This window comes from Protopterus annectens, chromosome 11.part0, assembly GCF_019279795.1.
Source record: "Protopterus annectens isolate FY-2018-M chromosome 11.part0, PAN1.0, whole genome shotgun sequence".
Classification (NCBI taxonomy): Eukaryota; Metazoa; Chordata; order Ceratodontiformes; family Protopteridae; genus Protopterus; species Protopterus annectens.
Window position 1 is genome coordinate 1,560,468,066 of NC_056745.1, and position 20,378 is coordinate 1,560,488,443.

General features: G+C 40.4%; 1 protein-coding gene across 1 annotated transcript in view; it reads left to right on the forward strand.

The window, feature by feature from the left end:
- Positions 1–20,378, forward strand: part of STRIP2 (striatin interacting protein 2) — a 1,652,725-nt gene that overhangs the window by 339,615 nt on the left and 1,292,732 nt on the right. The window contains exon 2 of the mRNA XM_044088838.1: positions 15,147–15,216. Coding sequence (XP_043944773.1) covers positions 15,147–15,216 — 70 coding nt within the window. The remainder of the gene's footprint in view (positions 1–15,146; positions 15,217–20,378) is intronic.

Consider the following 20,378-nt stretch of genomic DNA (forward strand, 5'->3'; position numbering starts at 1 on the left):
ATTTAAAAAAGTCAAGACTGATACCATCCCAAACAAGAACATTCTTGGGTGCAGAATTGGACACAGTAAAACAGATGGCATTCCTAACTGCAGAAAAACAAGAACAACTTCCTCTTTACTTCTTGGCATTAACAAAGCAGAACAAACTAGCAGCAAGGAAAGTACTGCAGGCCTTGGGCTTCATGGCATCCTGCATAATCCTGGTCCCCCATGCCAGACTGCATATGAGAAAGCTACAGTGGTACCTAAAGAATTTATGGTCTCAACACAGACACAGCTTAGAAACCGAAATACCCCTAATCCCATGCCTGAAACAAGAGTTCCTATGGTGGGCTCAGGCATGCCAGTCAAACCCAGGTTTGTCCTTCCACTGCATTCAACCAAGCCAAACCATCACAACGGATGCCTCAGACCTCGGTTGGGGGGCCCACATGCTGGACAAGTGCATTCAAGGCTTATGGACTCCAGATCAGCTGCACCTACACATAAATCAAAAAGAAATGCTGGCAGTAAAACTAGCAATCCAGAATTTCAAACCATTCCTCAAAGAAGGCCAATTGATGATAAGGACAGACAACACCACAGTCATGTGGTACATCAACAAACAGGGAGGCACTCATTCATACCCCCTATGCCGAATGGCTCTGGACCTATGGAATATGGCTCTGAGTTACAACATTCAGTTACAGGCAATATTTGTACCGGGAAAAGAAAACATCCTAGCAGACATGTTAAGCAGAACTACCTCGGATGCTCACGAATGGATGCTACACCCGGATATCTTCAAGGCCATCACAAAGAAATGGGGAATGCCACAAATAGACCTATTCGCATCCCCACTCAATCACCAGCTCAAGAAATTCTGCACAAGGACATACCACCACTTGCTTGGAAGGTGGACTCTCTATCCTTCAGTTGGAAAGGCCTGACAGCATATGCATTCCCACCTCTTCCTTTGATGCACAAGGTACTACTGAAAATCAAAAAGGAACGTCCAAGGATAATTCTGATAGCTCCAAATTGGCCAAGACAACATTGGTATCCATTACTGAGGAGCATGTCTCGGGGGAAACCGTGGACACTACCCCTGATTCCTTTGATGTTAACTCAGAGCGACTACAACATCCTGCATCCAAACCTAAAAACTCTGCAACTGACTGCCTGGAACATTACATAACAGCAACTAACCCAGATTTATCCCAAAGGGTTAAAGACATTATCCTTGAGGCCCGCAGACCTTCAACAAGAAGGAACTATGCAGGAAAATGGTAAAGGTTTGTCATTTGGAGTACTGAAAGAGGAAAAGATGTGTCAAAGGTAGATATTGCCAACATCCTGGAGTATTTGGCAGAGATTCTTCATACAGGCCTGTCCTACTCCTCCATCAAGATACATGCATCAGCTATTTCTGCAGAATACAGCTTCGATCCCCCTGTCTTCTCACACCCTCTACTCAGGCAGTTTCTGAGAGGAATTAAGAATGTAAAACCTCCTAGGAAACCACCATTACCAGCATGGGACTTGAACTTTGTGCTAGAAAAATTGACACTCCCTCCATTCGAACCAGCAGCAACAGCAGATCTACAACACCTATCCTGGAAAACTGCTTTCCTGCTGGCAATTACTTCAGCAAGAAGGGTTTCGGAACTACAGGCTCTAATTGCAGTACAACCCTTCCTAATCTTCCATCAAGATAGAGTGTCCATGAGAACTAATCCTACATTTATGCCTAAGGTGGTATCCAGAGTGTCTCTAAACCAGGCAATCCACCTACCTACCTTCTTTCCCAATCCACAGAACAGAGGGGAAAGACTGCTGCATACCTTGGATGTACATAGACAATTGCGCTACTACCTGGACAGAACCAAGGGCAATAGAAAAACTGACCAGCTACTAGTAGCATATGCAACAGGAAGGGAAGGAAAAGCAATTTCCAAACAGACAATCTCCAAGTGGATAGGAAATTGCATACGATTCTGTTACTCCTACCATGGAAAGCAAGTTCCACAGAACATAAGGCCGCATTCTACAAGGGCTACAGCCACTACCACAGCTTTCTTATGAGGAGTGGCTACCAAGGACATTATAGAGGCTGCTACTTGGACCTCCGTGCATACATTTGCCAAGCATTATAACTTACCTCTATACTCTAGATCCCGAGCAGGGTTTGCCACCGCTGTTTTGCAAGGGATCCTAACTACACCATAATTTCTTCTTCCTCCTCCCCTAGTTTGGCTATGGTATTCTACCCATTTGTAAGGACTGCAGATGCATCCTTGAAGGACATAGTACAGTTTTGTACCTACCATAAATGTAGATGTCCAAACAGGATAGCATCTGCAGTCAGGATTACCCACCCTCCTTCCCCTCTGTGGTACTCCTAGGGTATTTACCCTCCTAATAGCTAGCTGGGGGGGGGGAATTCTTATGGTGTATTTGTTTGTATATATGTACATACATGCTTATTTTTTGTGTTTGCCTTCTACTCTTTTGGAAACATTGGCATTTATCCAAAAATTTAGCTATCCAAGAGGGCAACTGGCATCTGGGGCAAAAAACACTGAGGAAAATGGCGTCGGCTGATGCCTTTATACCCGAAGGCCTACAGTGATGACGTCGGGTGAAGTGCGACACCAGCCGAGGCCAGACCCAGACTTTGGAATCCGGCTGACCGAAGGGCTGCCTGACGACAGGACAACCCATTTGTAAGGACTGCAGATGCTATCCTGTTCGGACATCTACATTTATGGTAGGTACAAAACTGTACTTTTTTTTTTCATTTAGGACCCCCCTACTTCTTTCTCTTTACCAATACTCTGATATCAGTCCAGCAGAGTAATTGTTGTAACTGATATAGAAATGCACATGATGTAGTTCGTTATTCTGTGTGCTTGTTTTATTTAGTTGGGACGGTGTGCTCATCCAGGGAACTTTTTCAGTTATGACCAAGGCCCAAGGGCTTAGACTCTGTACAGTAAGGTTGTTGTATCTACATTTAAGACAATTTACTACAACATTTATAGTAACAGTGTTCATATCCAAGAAGATTTCCTAAGATTACGTTAAATTCATGGTTGCTTTACAAAGTGTAATTTCAAACTGTTTGCATGTCATATTGCTGTGCTAAAGACAGAAATAAAGAGAACAGCAGTGTATAGAGGAAGCAGGCAAGAGTCTTATATACAAGCTGGTATAGCTTTTAACTATGGGAAAGAGTAAATAGAATAGTATATTGACTACATAACAGAATTATCAGAAAACATGCAGTCCATCTACATATATATATATATATATATATATATATATATATGGGTCTACTTCTTTTGGTCGACAACTCATATCACTGACACTCATTTGGTCGACAGCTCATTTCGCTGACAAAAAGTATTCAAGGCAAAAACCTGGGATTTGCCCCCCTCCCCACTGTTGTGCGACTGTGGAGTTGTTATATATAGTTGGGGGGGTGTGGGGGGCACAGCCCCCCACATTGGGGGTGTGGGGGGGCGAAGTCCCCCACCTAGAATGTTTGTCGACCAAATGAGCTGTCGACCAAATGGGTGTCAGTGATATGAGTTGTCGACCAAAAGAAGTAGACCCATATATATATATATATATATATATATATATATATATATATATATATATATCAGTGGCAGGATAAGAAGACAGATCACATTCTCACAAAACCTTTATTTAAACACCTATATTAAGTTATCACTTAAGACATAAGCAAATATACATTAATAGAAAACAAACTATATTAACATTTTTTCAATTTATATAAATTATACAACATGTTTTCTTTCTTCCTTTCTTTCTTGCTGTCATCAGTCCAACATGACAAATTGCTCAATTCCTGCCTTCCTTTAAATCTCAGTCTTCCTTCAGAACATTATTCTGCAGTTTTGTTCCCACAGTTTTTCTCTGTAATTTTCTCATTCTCTTTTCTAAAGCTCTCTCTTCCAGTTATTTATCTGTTACATTATTCAATACTTCAAATACAGTTGATTTAGATTTTGATTTCCATTTTCTAGTAATTGCTTCATTGGTAACTAACAGAATTAAACTTAACAAGGCCTTACTTTGTTGGCAAATCAGATCATGTGACCCAACTCAAAATAATAATTTCTTTAGTTACAGCCATTTCCGAAAGCAATATTTCTGACAGAGTACTCTGTAGGGAATTTTTTTTAAAATCTGCCAACTTGTAACACTCTCCAAACATATGTTCCCAGCTTCCCATGTCTTCTTCATCACACCTCCAACATTTGCTGTCTGCCTGAAGAAAAATTCTTTGAAGTCTACTTGGGGTATAAAAATGCTTATGCAAACACTTCCAAGCAAAAATCCTAAACCTCCTGGACTTTGTTACATACTTGGGAGCCATACATATATTCTCCCATTGTTCCCTTATAAATTGCTTTTCTACTGTCTCTTTCCAATCTTTTCTAACCTTATAGTTATGCGCAGTCGTTTATATGCCTTACCAATTACCCCTTTTTTAACAGCAGCTTGTGTTCTAGATTCATCTAAAACTCGGCCAGACTAAGTCTTTTACTTAGGATTCCCCTGTCTCTTTGTGTTTGCCAGTACTGTAATATCAATTCCTGAAAGAGAAGGCAGTCTATAGTTTGTAGTCCGAACTTCTTCTTGGCCTGTTTGCTATACCTTGGTTCCTTTGCCAGTTTTCTTCAGTAAATTCCAGCCCTTGCTTGCCTGTTTTCTATATCTTACTGGCAGTAGAGAGTGTGTGCATGTGTGTGTGTGCGCACGCTCGTGTTCGTACATTTGCATGCACATTTGCAGCAGTCCTGATGATGTATGACTGCTACTTATTTAATGTAGCTAGGTAAACAGCAGCAAGAAAGAACCAAGCTAAAGAGCTCTGCCTGTAGTAATATTAGGGAATAAGTAAGAAAATGTTTATTTTATTTTGAATTTGTTAACCGAGGTAGAACACTGACCCAAATGGACCCATTTTAGTCTCAGCTTGAAGTAAACACAGTTGCTACATGAAATTATATACAGAGTGAATGACAAAATGTAATATATAGATATATTGTATAAAAATGCATGTCATAGTTGGATTGAGGGTATAAAGACAATAGACACTGTATACAGACTGACAAAACATGCATTATACAGAGTGGAAATCAGTTGGCATGCTGAAAGAAATCACAACCAAAAGCAGAGTCAGAGCTAGATATGTACAGGGTATGAAGAGGTTAAGTTATATAACCAAAGAGGTTACAGTGGCATTTTCCTAGAGTCTTAAAATGTGCTTTTACTGTATTTTTCATCGGAAAATGAGGTAAGAGGAATGATTTTTAAGAAAAGAAGGGAGAAATTCCCAGTTTGGAACCAAGGATGGAGAACGCATGGTCTGTTCAGTGAGGCCTAGTTTGTGGGGGTTGGAAGACAGGACATGAGTGGTTAGGATGTCTAAGGCTGTATGTTGGTGCATCTTTAAATTGTCTGGAGGTTAGTGGGGGAAGGTGTCATTCTTAAGTTTAAATAGTTGCAAGACAAGTAGAAAGCATGTTGCTTCAGATGTAGCCATTTAGCTTTTTCAATGGTTCTGTGGTAGTGTTCATTTCTTGGGAGATGGTAATGATACACCTCTTTTACAGGCTGCAGTAATTAGAAGATGACAGTATTCTAGCTGGGACAGTGAGATACCTTTACCTGTTGCACTTCTACAGGGTCTAGAAACAAAAGGGGAGATCCAATTAACTTAGAATAGGAGACAGTTGAATTTTTTTTGTGTGTGTATGTGATGCCCGTGCCCTGGCCCAGCAGTCAAGGAGCCTCAATCCTCACCACTAACACCAGTGAGGGGTGTCCATATAGGGGAAAAATAATAAATACACACACACAGTAAAGTACAATTTTCCTTAAGAGCAAACAGAGATCAGAGTCAGTCTGGGTCCGGTTGCTCCCTTTCTGTCCAGGTCCCCAATAAGACTCCCCACTGGCACAGTTATAGGGTCCAGATCTCAGCCTCGTGGGCAAGCTAAAACCTCCAGCACCCTCTGTCCAACCAGTGCTTCGTGTCCCTACTCAAGTAGCTGACACACACACACTTTGAGATAAGAGTTATATACAACCACACAGACACATTCCTGGGGAAGGCTAGCACATGTTCTCCAGCTGTGCCCCTTTTCTGCCCAGTCTAAAAGGTAGTACCAGCTGCCACCATCCACTAATATCAGTTACTTAAAGGCCCTTCTGAAAGGGTGTCCAATTATTACTGTGCAATATTATTATCCAAATGGTAAGTGTGACTGAACAGTCAAGGCTTATTAGAGTGACTTGGTACAGTATCACTATATACATGCAATATATTGTAGAGCTTAAATTAATTCTACATAAAACAGCCACAGTTGAAAAGTTTAAAAGATATTTAATAATAAATAATAACACAAGACAATACTTCTTACTACACTGTGCTAGTCAAGAGTTCAGAGATCACAGAGAAATACTTAAAATAATACACTAGCAAAAGTTCTGACATCACAGAAAAACAAACTAGTTTAATCTTCCTATTTCCTAGCTATATCTACGAGAAAACACAGTTCTAAAATCCTACTTACATCTAGACACAGCCAGTGCTGAGTTGGATGTTCTCAAGACAAATGCTCAGAGCTCTCAAATTCTCTCTCTTTAAATTGATAACACAGTGCTGCTTCACATGACATCATTCTTCACACTTCTCTGGTGTTCCCAGGCTAACAGAAACAACATTCACATTCTTTACACCTGGTCAGAAACCAGAGCAATAAAGGACATTTATACCTACAAATTCTAGCCATTAACTCTTGTCTTAAAACAATAGGCAGGATGCCTCCCTCTCGACGGCTCCAAGCCCTGACATCAAAGAATTGACTTGTCAGCTTTGTTACAGCAGAGTGCACTGTTGTTGCATTTTTGCAGTTCCACATCTAACAGTATTTGTTTACCATTTAAGAAAACAAGCCTGTGGCTTATATTAATATTTACAAAAGACAGAATTAACTCAAGCTAGTTTTTCAAGTGACCCTTTAGAAACGTGGCTAGAAAGGGTTAGGTCTATCTGAGTATACCTTACCCCATTCCCTGTCTTGAGAGCCCATCTGCATTGGCATTGCTAATCGCACTGCGGTGCTGCAGTGACATATCATATGCTTGCAACCCTAGGCTCCATCTTAGCAACTTGACATTTTGCTGGCTGGCTCTGTTCTTCCTCGTCACGTCTGTGAGGGGAGCAGCTATGGTACTATAACTGTGGAAGAACTTTCTGTAGTACCCTGCTGTCCCTAAGAAAGCCCTCACCTGCTTTTTGGTAACAGGTGCAGGCCATGCCTGAATGGCTTCCACTTTGGCAGGTTCTGGCCTGATCTTAGGCACTCCCCATTCTATGTCTCAGGTAGGAGACCTCTGCCATACCTACCTGACATTTGCTGGGCTTAATGGTCAACCCTGCCCTATGTAGTCTGCCCAGCACCTCCCTGACATACTGAAGGTGCTCTTGCCAGGAATGGTTGTAGATGGCAATATCTTCTAGGTAAGCAAGGGCAAACCCTCCTGCTCCTGCTAGGATATGCTTTACCAGCCTCTGGAAAGTCACTGGGGGATTTTTCATCCCAAAGGGCATCTTTGTGAACTCATACAAGCTGAAAGGAGTCACAAAGGCTGACTTCTCTCTAGCACTGTGAGTCAAGGGCACCTGCCAGTAACCCTTGGTAAGATCAATAGTTGTAAGATACTTAGCCCCACCCAGCTGCTCTAGGGCTTCATCTGTCCTAGGCATGTGGTAAGCATCTGACTCTGTGTTAATTTCCTGTAGTCCACACAGAACCTGGTGCTGCCATCCTTCTTTGGCAACAGCACCACTGGGGAGACCCAGGGACTGTTAGACTCTTGAATTACCCCTAGTTCCAACATCTCCTGTATCTCCTTCCTCAGAGTCTGTTTGACTCTCTCAGGCACTCTATAAGGGGCTTGCCTAATAGGCCTTGGGGTTCTGTATCCACCCAGTGATGCACCAGATAGGTGCACCCTGGTTTCCCAATGAGCATGTCCCCAAACTCCTGTAACACTGCTTGGATTTCTTGAACTTGGGTAGGAGATAGCTGCTGGGACATTGCTACCCCTTCCACTGAGGTGTCAGTCCGAGCCTCACTGAGGAGATCAGTCACCATATCTTCCTCAGACTCCTCCTGCAATCCACTGCAAATGCTCAGCGCACAAGAGCCTCGCTATCATGGTAAAGTTTCATCATGTTAACATGGTATAATTTGTGCCCCTGCCTCCTGCCCAGCAGTTCCACCATGTAGTTAACATCACTTACCTTTCTTAACACCTTGTAGGGTCCCACCCAAGCTGCTTGCAGCTTGTTGTGTCTGACAGGAATGAGAACCATTGCCTGCTGCCCCACAGCATACTCTCTAGCTCGAGCAGTCCTGTCATACCACAACTTTTTCTGTTGTTGGATTTCTGCCAGGTTCTCCTGGGCCAAGGCCATGAGTTCCCTGAGCCTTGTCCTGAGGTTTAGGACATATGCCACAACAGACTCCTTGTGAGGTTCACACTCACCCTCCCATTCATCTCAAATTAAATCTAGAGGTCCCCTTACCCTATGCTCATACAGCAAATCAAAGGGTGAAAAACCTATGGATTCCTGGGGAACCTTTCTGTAAGCAAACAACATATGGGGAAAATATTTCTCCCACTCCCTCTACAACTGGTCTGCAAATGCCTGTAGCATGGACTTGATTGTAGAGTTTAACCTCTCAATACGACCATTAGTCTGGGGATGGTAGGGGGTGGTCTTCATGTGCTTCACCCCACAGTACTTCCACAGACAAGCCAGCAGGTCTGATATGAAATTGGCACTTCTGTCATTCAGTATTTCTTTTGGGAACCTACCCTGCTGAAAATCTCTAGTAAAGCATTTGCCACCTTTTCTGTCTCAATGAAGGGCAGAGCCACTGCCTCAGGGTATCATGTAGCATAGTCCACTACCACTAGGATATACATTTTCCCTGTGGAACTTGGGGTACTCAGAGGCCCCACAATATCTATAGCTGCCATTTGAAATGGCTCCTCAATCACAGGCAAAGGCATCAAAGGAGCTCTCACCTTGTCTCCTGCCTTGCCTACCTTTTGGCCCTGCTCACAGGTCCTGCAGTACCCTCTTTCATCTCTGGAAATTCCAGGCCAATAGAAGTTCTGCATAATATGCCTCTTTGTACATTTTATGCCCATATGACCTGCAAAGGGAATATCATGGGGTATGGCTAGAAGTGCCAGATGGTAGGCTCTAGGCACTACCAACTGCTGTACCCTCTCATCTTCTAGCACTCCCTCAGGTGTCCACTCTCTATACAGTAACCCTTTGTCCCAGTATACAGATTCCCCTTTCCCTTGAGAATCAGGTGCCTCACTAGCTACCTGCCTCAGGCCTTGCAATGTAGGGTCTGAGAGCTGAGCCAGTCTCAACTCTCTCCCCTTCCACAGGAAGTCTGGCATCCTCTGACAGTTGTGCCTCACTGTCAGCCTGGATACTACTACTCACCTCTACCTTTGCAGTCACTCTGTCCAGTGGAACATCAGTACCCACAAGCAGCTGTGGCTCACCTTCAGTTTCACTGCTACAGAATAGCTCCCTCCCTGAAGTAACCACCTCACCAGTCCTGGGTGCAAGTATGCAGTCTGGCTGGGTCTCCCCCAGGCTACTAGACCCACATGCTTGTCTCCTAGCCTGACTGCGTGTAACTGCATAAACACATGGTACTGCCTCATCCAAATCCTTCCCTATCAGGACATCTGCAAGATGGCAGTTTGGTACCCCTATTGTCTCAAGACAACCTACTATTGGCGTTTTGTCTTTCCCACTTACTGGCTCTCTCACCTTTTGTTCCCCACCTTGCCTCCGTGGACATCTGCATGCCACATGACCCCACTGGTTGCAGTCAAAACATTTAACCCTAGGTCCTGGACATGTAGCTGGACTAGTGGCTTCCCCTGCTACTGGCAGATTCTGGTAGGGCAGTCTGTGCTGCCCACCATGGGTTTCTTTAGACCCATGAACAGTACTGGAGGTCCCTTTCCTGTGCAGGGATGCCCTGCTTGCTAGGTATAGGGGTCCTTTCTTCCTCAACTCATCTGAAGTAGCACATTGTCTATCAGCTAGCCAGATCCTCATGTCCTCAGGCAAAGTGCTAAGGGCTTGTTCCCTCACCAAAAGGTCTGCCAGCCCTTCAAAAGTGTTGACCTGATATCCACTCACCCACATATGAAAATAAGTCTTCAGTTCAGGAACATATTCACACAAACTTTCATCTGCCTTGCATCTAAGCTCACAAAACCTTTTCTTATATGTTTCAGGTGTTAGCTTAAAACATTTTAACAAGTGATTTTTAACACCAGTATAATAAAAATATTCACAATCAGCAAGTTTAGACAACACAGTTACAGCTTTACCATGGTGTAAGGGGGTCAGGAACCGTACCCAGATCCTTTAGTCAGCATCATGCCGTTTACATACCCTCTCAAACATATGAATGAGACTATCAAAATTATCCCCCTCTTTAAACTGCGGAAAAAATTTACTGACCTTTTGTGCTTCTGGGGTCCAGTTACTCCCTTCCCCATTACCTCCATGGCTCTGGCGAGCAGTCAGCATCTCCTTCTCATACTGCCTCTGCCTCTCCTTTTCCTCAGCTTCCAGGCATAGCAGTTTCTCATTCTCCTCAGCCTGCAGACATCTCAGTCTCTCAGCTGCTTCTATTTCCAAATGCCTGGCCTCCAACTCAAGTCCCTTTAGCTCTAGATGGATTTTAAGTCCTGTGCAGAAAGGTTGAGCTGTCCATTCTCTGGGGGTGGTACATCTCCACTACCAGTCTGATCGTCCCCCTGGTTGCTGTTTTCTGATGCAGCTGTGACCAAAGCTGCAATCATGTCTGCCTTAGTCAGGTTTCCATGCACCAGTCCCCTAGCCTGGCACATCTCAGCCAGCTGGCTCCTTGTCAGCTTTCCGTACTCCTCTGCTGACATGCTGCCTGCTCTCCCTGACTAACTAAGCTAACAAAAGAAATAAAGCAATTGTGATCTGAACTCTGAATATTGACTGCATGGCTGATTTAGAGTACAGAACACCTTCAGTGATCACTGTACACAATCTCCAGAAAGTCATTCTAGCCACACCACTACAAGCCAATTAGTATTTACCAACCAATTAATATGTGGTGCGGATATCCCACCACTGCCAAACAATTAATATGTGATGCCCATGCCCTGGCCCAGCAATCAACGAGCCTCAATCCTCACCAGTAACACCAGTGAGGGGTGTCCATATATGGAAAGGATAATAAATACACACACAGTAAAGTACAATTTCCCTTAAGAGCACACAGAGATCACAGTCAGTCTGGGGCTGGTTGCTTCCTTTCTCTCCAGGTCCCCAATAAGACTCCCCACTGGCACAGCTATAACGTCCAGATCTCAACCTAGTGGGCAAGCTAAAACCTCCATCACCCTCTTTGTCCAACCAGTGCTTCATTCCCTCCCCAAGTAGCTGAGACACACACACTTTGAGATAAGAGTTCTATACAACCACACAGACACTCCTGCGGAAGGCTGGCACAGGTTCTTCAGCTGTGCCCCTTTTCTGCCCAGTCTAAAAGGTAGTACCAGCTGCCACCATCACCCACTAATATCAGCTACTCAAAGTCCCTTCTGAAAGGGTGTCTGGTTATTACTCTGCAGTATTATTATCCAAATGGTAAGTGTGACTGAACAGTCAAGGTTTATTAGAGTGACTTGGTGCAGTATCACTGTATACATGGAATGTACTCTAGAGCTTAAATTAACTCTAAATAAAACAGCCACAGTTGAAAGGTTTAAAAATATTTAATAATAAATAATAAAAATATAAAACAATACTTCTTACTACACAGTGCTAGTCAAGAGTTCAGAGATCACAGAGAAATACTTAAAATAATACAGTAGCAAACGTTCTGACATCACAGAAAAACAAACTAGTCTAATCTTCCTATTTCCTAGTTATATCTAAGAGAAAGCACAGTTCTAAAACCCTACTTACATCTAGACACAGGCAGTGCTGAGTTGGATGTTGACAAGACAAATGCTCAGAGCTCTCTGATTCTCTCTCTTTAAATTGATAACACAGAGATGCTTCACATGACATCATTCTTCACACTTCTCTTGTGTTCCCAGGCTAACAGAAACTACATTTACATTCTTTACACCTGGTCAGAAACCAGTGCAATAAAGGACTTTTATACATCAAATTCTAGCCATTAACTCTGGTCTTCATAAGTAGGTTCATATGTAGGTACTAGGCTATCGGCCCAAGGGCCTAAGTAAGCCTAGCCAACAAGGTTCCCTGGCTTATGCCACCCAAGAAAGTTATTTTCCTGTGCCCCTGTCAAGCAGAGCCACACAAGTGATCCCCGGGGTATATTTCCTGTTTCCCACCCACTCATCAAGATGAGGAACTTTGCTTGACATAGATGGCTAACTTGTTCCAGAGTATGGGAAGTCTCTCAGATAGGAATCTATCCCTCCAGCATGTCCTGTTTATTGCGGTGACAAGGTTTAGGTCTCTAGAGCATGTAGCTTGGAGGGATTGGGATTTCTTTAGGTGTAGCATATCCAATGGCTGTGGGTTTGACATAGCTTTATATGTTAGGCAGAGATCACCTTAGAGTAGGCAATATGCTACGGTCTTAAAACAATAGGCAAGATTCCTCCCTCTAGACATATCAGCTCCAAGCCCTGACATCAAAGAATTGACTTGTCAGCTTTGTTACAGTAGAGTGCACTGTTGTTACATTTTTGCAGTTCCATATCTAACAGCATTTTTTTACCATTTAAGAGAACAAGCCAGTGGCTTATATTAATATTTACAAATGACAGAATTATCTACAGAATTCTATCTGGCTAGGCTGGCAGCCTTTACCTATCTTCACAGTGTAGTCCAGCTGGAGTTGGGAATGTAGGAAGGGGTCCAGCAAAATCCCTAGGTATTTGAATGAAGTGTTATTAAGATTATAGAGGATTTTTACAGACCTAAAGATAAATATAACTTTTGCCTAGTGCCAAAAAGCATTATTTTTAGAGGAACAAAAAGCATTATTTTTAGAGGAGTTTAGCAGTAATTATTTATCACTGATTCATTGAAGAAGGACATGAAAATCAGTCAGAAGTGGTTGGAGCAGAATGGGACCGTGTTATCAGCATAAACTAGGAGAAAAAGACAGGGTAAGTCAAAAGGAAGTTTGTTAATATGTATAGAAAAGAGGACCAAAATAGATCCTTGGAGGACATCCTTCTGCAGAGGGACCAACACAGAGATTAATGAAATCAAATTCACTGAGAAGTGACAGAGATAGTTTTTGAACGCGCACAGTGTGTGTCATCATTAATGCCTATTTCATTGACATGGTCTAGGAGAATTATTAATCTTATAATAATTGTTATTATTATTAGTGTTAATATTAGTGAAAGGCAATTCATCAAGATCATTTGGTCAAATTCAGTTTGGTAGAATGTTACACTGAGAGACTGAATTTCTGTAATATTTGCAGAAGTCATTGACCTTAGGCTTATTGTTGGGGTCTGATTCGGGAGTTATAGAGGTAAGGGTTATGTTTAAAATTGCTTTTGTGTTTGTTGAATTATTTTGTGATGTTAATGCATCTTTTTCTCTATGAATTTAATGAAGTTTTATTTGGTGATGTGTTTTTTGATGAATGGAGCTAGATCCTAAAAAGGGTGGCATAAATGTATTTTTTCTAAGTACTTTAGGCAAAAAATGTACTTATGTCAGTAGCAGGTGACATTTGTAATCATCAGTAGTTTACTGTAACATTTATGACGTAACATTTCCCCATCCTAACTCATTTACTTAGTTTGATATTCCCATTTTTCTAGTTATCATATAAGAAAAGAGGGCTACCTGTGTACCTTTATCAGTAGTTCATGGCTGTTTTGGAAGGTTTTGGACTACTAGAAATTGTGCAGGCAAACTTTTTATTATTACTCCATATCTGTATATGGTTAAATGTGGATATTTTGCAAAGTAGATGGGTAATAAAATATATTAATCAATATGTTTGGTTACCTAAGTTGGTATAACTCTGTATTGTAAATACATAGGTGTGTGGCTCATGGGTGCTGAGTTTTGGAATTGTAGATCAGCTTCAAAAATGTAGCCCCTCCTCCAGTGATGTACCCTCTCCCTTCAAAAAATAGTCCCGGAAATGACAGCCTTAGGCAAAAATCCATCTAGTCAAAGTGTTTTTAAAAGAAAAAAAAACATTTAGCAAAATCTGTAACTGTAAACCATGTGAAAATATGTCTCAAAACTTAAATTCTAGCATGAGAAATTATTTTAAAAAATGTCTGGCTGCACCCACAGTAGAGCCTCTGAAGAAGCATGTGGAATATCAAGAGAATTCTGGGATGTGTAAGAAACTAATAAAACTGAGGATCTTTGCTGTAAAGAAATTGTTGCATTGTATCATAGATGAAGCTGAAGTTTACAGGTTAAATAAAGCAAAGGAGCTACTCCTACCTATGATGTAAAATTTTGTCTTTGTTGTTTTAAAAGGAGTTAATGTAATACAAAACAAAGTTTTTTGAAAAAAAAATGTTGTCTTTGTTGTAAAATTATCTTCACTGTTGTTAAAATACATACAGTGATTTTGAATCAGAAAGGGAAATATAAAGAAAATACAGTGAACTGTTCCTTTCTTTCAAAGTACAGTCCATTAGGACTCTGAGCAGACATGTTGTACTTGGGTGTAAATTAAAAAAATGACAGACTGTGTTTTATTGCTTAAATACAAGTTTTACTGCCTTAATTTTTGTAATAATTATGTATGCATGAAAATGTGTGTGTTTAAAAATACACTAGTGTTTTTGTAGGGAGAATGCCCCTCTGTTTCCAAGCTATATCAAAAGGTTCATAGGCAAGTACTGGGATAGATGAGAACCAGACCCTGTCCCTTGTGCCTGTGAGGGAAACACCTTAACCATTATACCACCCCCAGTGTTTGTGAGACATAAATGAGCAGTCGTCAGCGTTAAATAATGAGACTTACAGAATCCACATTTATGGCCGTTTTCATTTTTTTCAGGGTTCTCTGGACTCCCCTTATCTGGAATTTGAGTATGGTGATACAGATGGTGTCACAGGAGAATTCTCAGGTAAGAGAATATGTATCCATTTCTTCACTTGAATTAGCATTTAAAGCTTCAGTTGTTTTAGTTTTCCTAATTATTATGTTGTCTTGAGATGAAAAAGTCATTTCATGCATTTAAACCACTCTTTCCTTTTAAGCTATAAACTTGCAAATGATAACTAAAAAGAATGAAGTTAATGACAAGGGAAGTAGCATATATTTATCTATATTTATTTATTTATTTATTTGTCTTTGTTTACAGGAAAGTCTGACTAGGTAATATCCATTTTCAGCGGAGGCCCAAGGAGAAAAGCTCCATTTGCTTACATTGCATTTTACTAAGTTCCAGTTAAACACAGAGTAGTTACATTTCTGTTTACATTTATAGACAAACAGTTAATTAAATTTATACATATTAAGATTTCACAGAGGTAGAAGTCACTTAAGAGGGCGGCTGCGGCGGTGCAGCGGTTAGTGTTGCCACCTCACAGCAAGAGGTTCTCCGGTTCGATTCTCGGCTGGGGTGCTTTCTGTGCGGAGTTTGCATGTCCTCCCTGTGGTCGAGTGGGTTTCCTGTGGGTGCTCCGGTTTCCTCCCACATCCCATGAGTTTCCTCTGAGTGCTTCCCACATCCCAAAGACATGCTGTAGGTGGATTGGATACTCTAAACTGGCCCTAGGCGGGAGTGCGTGTGTGTGTGTGTCTTCTGTGGAAGGTTGGGCGCCGGGCTGGCAACTTGACACCGTAAAACTCCACTGCCAATCATGAGTGGACAGGTGATCTGCTGTGGGGACTCCTAACCAGGAAAAGTCGAAAGAAGAAGAAATCACTAAAGAGAAAGCCCAAGTGCAACTCAGTGGATTGTACAGGCAGCAGTTATGTACAAAACTTGCTTTGTCATTTCAGTGAGAGGTTGAGAGTATTCTGTTTAAGGAGAGTATCATTTGGTGAACACAAAGTCTTAACCTTGTGATAAGCTTGTGCAGGACCAGGATTGGTTAAGATGTTGTTTAAGCAGTGGTTTAAAACTATTGTGTTTGTCAGAGAGTTTTATTTGTGTGAGGATACTATTCCAGAGTTTAGCAATGTCTTGGGAGTAGAGCGAGTCTCCTGCAACTTTAAATGATTTATTTGTAAGTAATAAGAATTTGTTACTAGAACAGAGAACAATTTCATTGAAATAACCTTTTCACTAACCAGTTTGTGTTTTTGTACATTGATTTTGTAGTACCTATTGAGTCCAACTTTAGTCAAAAATAAGTAGGGTTTTGAAGAAATATGTGAGAATATTTGGTATGGAAGATGTGAATTCAGTAGCAGGAACACAGACAGAATTTAAACATTATTCGCCAAGGTACAATAACTGGGTTACACTGGATAGATTTTTTATTTAACTGGAGTATGTATATTTAATTGAAAGCTTTGATACACAATCAAATAGCTATTTCAGGTCATGCACCAGTGAAAACAAGGATAAAGATGCAGGATAATGTAGTAAAATGGGTTATTGGTGTTTTTATGTTCGTCTGTTAACAAGACAGGAATTTAAAGACTGGGTGGTGGAATTGATTCAAGATGTACAAGGGAAGATAGAAATATTTTCAGAAGGAAGTGGTAGTGAGTGGGACAAAATGTAAACGGAGTTTAAAAACATACTAGAAATAAGAGAGAAAGAGATATGGAAAAAGTAATAGGAATTGTTTATAGGGGTTGACAAAGGTTAAATATTGTAGAATGGAGGGAATTTCACAGAATAAGAAAACGAGCAACTGCAGAATGCTAAAGGGAAAATAATGGAATGTTTCCATAATGTACATGGATTTAGAAAGGCTGCTGTTAGTCAACTAGTTTAGATAACTCCAGAGCACAACAGTTTAAGAAAAAAAATACTTGGGTAACAGAATGTAGAAAGGGATGTCACCAAACTTAAGGAGCTTAAGCAAGAAAAATAACCAGAGATCCTGTAGAGCTATTAGAGATATTTCAGAAATTTTATGAAAATGTATGTAAAGTAGAGGAATGTGTAAACCATGAAAAGGCACAAATATAAATATTTATAGAAAACTTATTTATGCTAAGTTTAGAGGAAGATGAGCCTCAACAATTAATAAGATAGGAAGAGATGAAATAAAAAAACAATGATCTGTAATTAATCAACAGGGAAGTCTCCAGGAAAAGACAGTACAGTATTCCTGTGGAAGTTTGGAAGTTGGTGGGGAAGAAAGTGAAGATCTGGAAGGTTTTAACAGTTTTTTAAAAGGGGGTATCGGTATACTGGAGGAAAGCTGTGGTGGTTGCACTACCCAAAGAGGGTAAGGACCTTTCAGATCCAGCTTCATATAGACCCATTTAAATGTTAAACCATGTTCATAAAGTCTCCACAAAAAACAAAAATACACAGGAACATGTGAAAGATGTGGTACAAGAAAACTGTGTAAACTTGAAATAAAAACAAGTAGCAAAAGCCTGTATTTATTAAAAAATAGGAAAGTAAAAAGTGAGCGCTTTCACGATGACACTATTGCTTCTTCAGACTGATAAACAAGTAGAAAGACATGAGTTTAAAAAGAAAGCAATACCAATCAGCTATCATATGCAAATCTGATGAATTAACTAAAAGGTACACACACAAACAATGCAATAATTGTTATAAAAACAAAGGAAACAATACAAATAAAATCGAAGTTTAAAAACGACATTAATGCTTAAGCGGGCTTGCTTTCAAGAATGGTTTAAGGCTAGAAATGCCATTTAAAACCAGGCAGTTTCTCTGCATTCAAGAGCAAGATCCATTTCTGTTCAGCCCTTTCTGTTTTATTGAATGTATCACCTCATCTAACGCTAACGTCCAAAACATGGAGTAAAAAGAACTTAAATGTGTCTTCTGAGCCATACAAACCAATGTGTTGTGCTAAGGCATTTGTGTCTTCTAGTTCCTAATGTCCCTATAGTGTTCAAGAATCCTGTCTTTCAGTGATCTGTTAGTTTTGCCTATGTAAAAGGCATAACAGACCTGGCAGCTTGCAAAATAAACAATATTTGGAGTTCTGCAGTCAGCATAAAAATCAAGTTCGATTTTAAATTTAACATGAGGATGTATGTTAATTGTTTTATATTTAGAGCTATTGGCAAACAAAGTAAGGTACTCACAAATTGAGGGATATAAATAGTATGGTAATCAAGAAAAGTTAGCTTTATTTGCAGATTATGTTGTATTGTACTTGATAAGTCCAGAAAATGACATTCTGATGTTGTGGAACATTTTGAAACAGTTTCAAGTTTTTTGGAATATAAAATGAATGAATGAAGATAAAACAAAAGCAGTACACTGTGTACCCACATATGAACTGGTTCAGCAATACCCATATTTATGGGGACATAAGATGAAGTATTTAGGAGTGTGGATTAAAAAGAAGTTTGTTATGGCAGCTTAGGACATGTGGGAAGAGAGAATAGAAGAGAGTGCAAATATAGAGAAACTGGAAGCTCTCCATTATGGACATAGATAGCAAGATAGAAGCAGTGAAAATATTTTAGTCCCTTTAGTTTTATATACAGGTTAAGTTTACTTTTATCAACCAAAGGAGAATCTGTGGACATAGTTAATAAATAGGTGAAAGAAAAACACAACAACAAACACCAAAACTGTAGAACCAGGTAATAGAGCAATACGGCGTACAGGTGTCCACAAAATCACTTTATTTGAGCACTTTCGTCGGCTGTAGAGCCAAAAGACTTCTTCAGAATAAGCATGATAACACTCAAAGCAGTTTAAATAGGTAAAGCCACATCACATCCTGTGACATCATTGAACTTCCCACCATATTTTTTGAAGCAGCAACCACCCATAGACCCATTTTTTTTACAAACGATACGTTTTCTTTAAAACATACAAAATTCTAATTTCATAAAATAGAAATTAATAAATGTACAACTGACCTAGAATTGTTTAAAAAGCATCGGGCAGTGGAAATAATGTGCAAACAGACATAGTGCATAAACTTGTACTGTAAAACTGTCATGCATTGACCTCACATGTGAAAATCCATTTTTAATTTTAAATAGCTAGAAATAGACACCATTTCATTAAGCCCTGGGGGGGGGGGGGGGGTAAGTGGCCTTACACCTAAGTTACCACATAAGCTCCCTGTATTCAAGGAGTAAATCCATCAGCCCCCCCCCACCTTATTACACACTTGTTCTAGGGCACTACATTTAAACTGGTGTTCAGGGAACTCCATGTGTTTCCACAGCGCATTTTTGATGTTTTTCTTTTTGATGTCATACCTATGTTGATAGATCCGTTTATTAAGGCTGTTAATTTTTTTCCCTATGTAAAATTGTTGACACTGCTGGCAGATAGCACATATATCACACATTTACTAGTACAATTTAGCCTTTGTTTAAGGAGTACCCTTCCATACCCCAAAATATTTATTACTTCATTTTCTATAATATAAGGGCATTGTGTGCACCGGCCACATTTCCTCATGCAACCTTTCACCTTGCCTGAGGAACTTGTTTCTAGTAAATTCTTAATTGACATGTCCCTTTTGTACACAATCAGTGGTTTGTCACCCAACTTACTTTTATAGTGCTGGTCACAATCAAACAATACCCAGTTCTGGTTGATTATGTCTTTTATTCTCCCATAAAGGGGGTTAAATTATAGTACCAATGCAGCCTCAAATGGCTTTTCACTTCTAGACCCAGGACCATCTTCTGTTCCTGTCCTTTCTACCTGGGCTATTTTTCCTAACAATGGGAAAAAGTACCTTTCCAGCCTCTTATTTATTACCTCATTCTGTATAGGTTCTGTGAACTGTTTTGGGTACCCTCATATTATTGACATATCTTGTAATATGTTCACTTCATCCAAAAATGTCTGGTAGTCACTAATCATCCTAGCCAACCTAACCCCCTGCTCCTTCACCAAATATCTCTTTTGGTGTAAGGGATGTCTGCTGTTATAGTGCAAAAGGGAGTTAGAATATGTTGGCTTCCGATATAAGGAGAATGTAAATGTGTGCTTCTCCCTATCTTTAGCTATGGTGATATCAAGGAAGTGTATCCTCTCTTCATTGGTTTCCATTGTGAATTGCAAGAAACTTGTACTGGAATTTAAAAACTCAAAAAATTCCTGTAATTGATCATACGTACCATCCCAGAAAATAAGCATGTCATCAA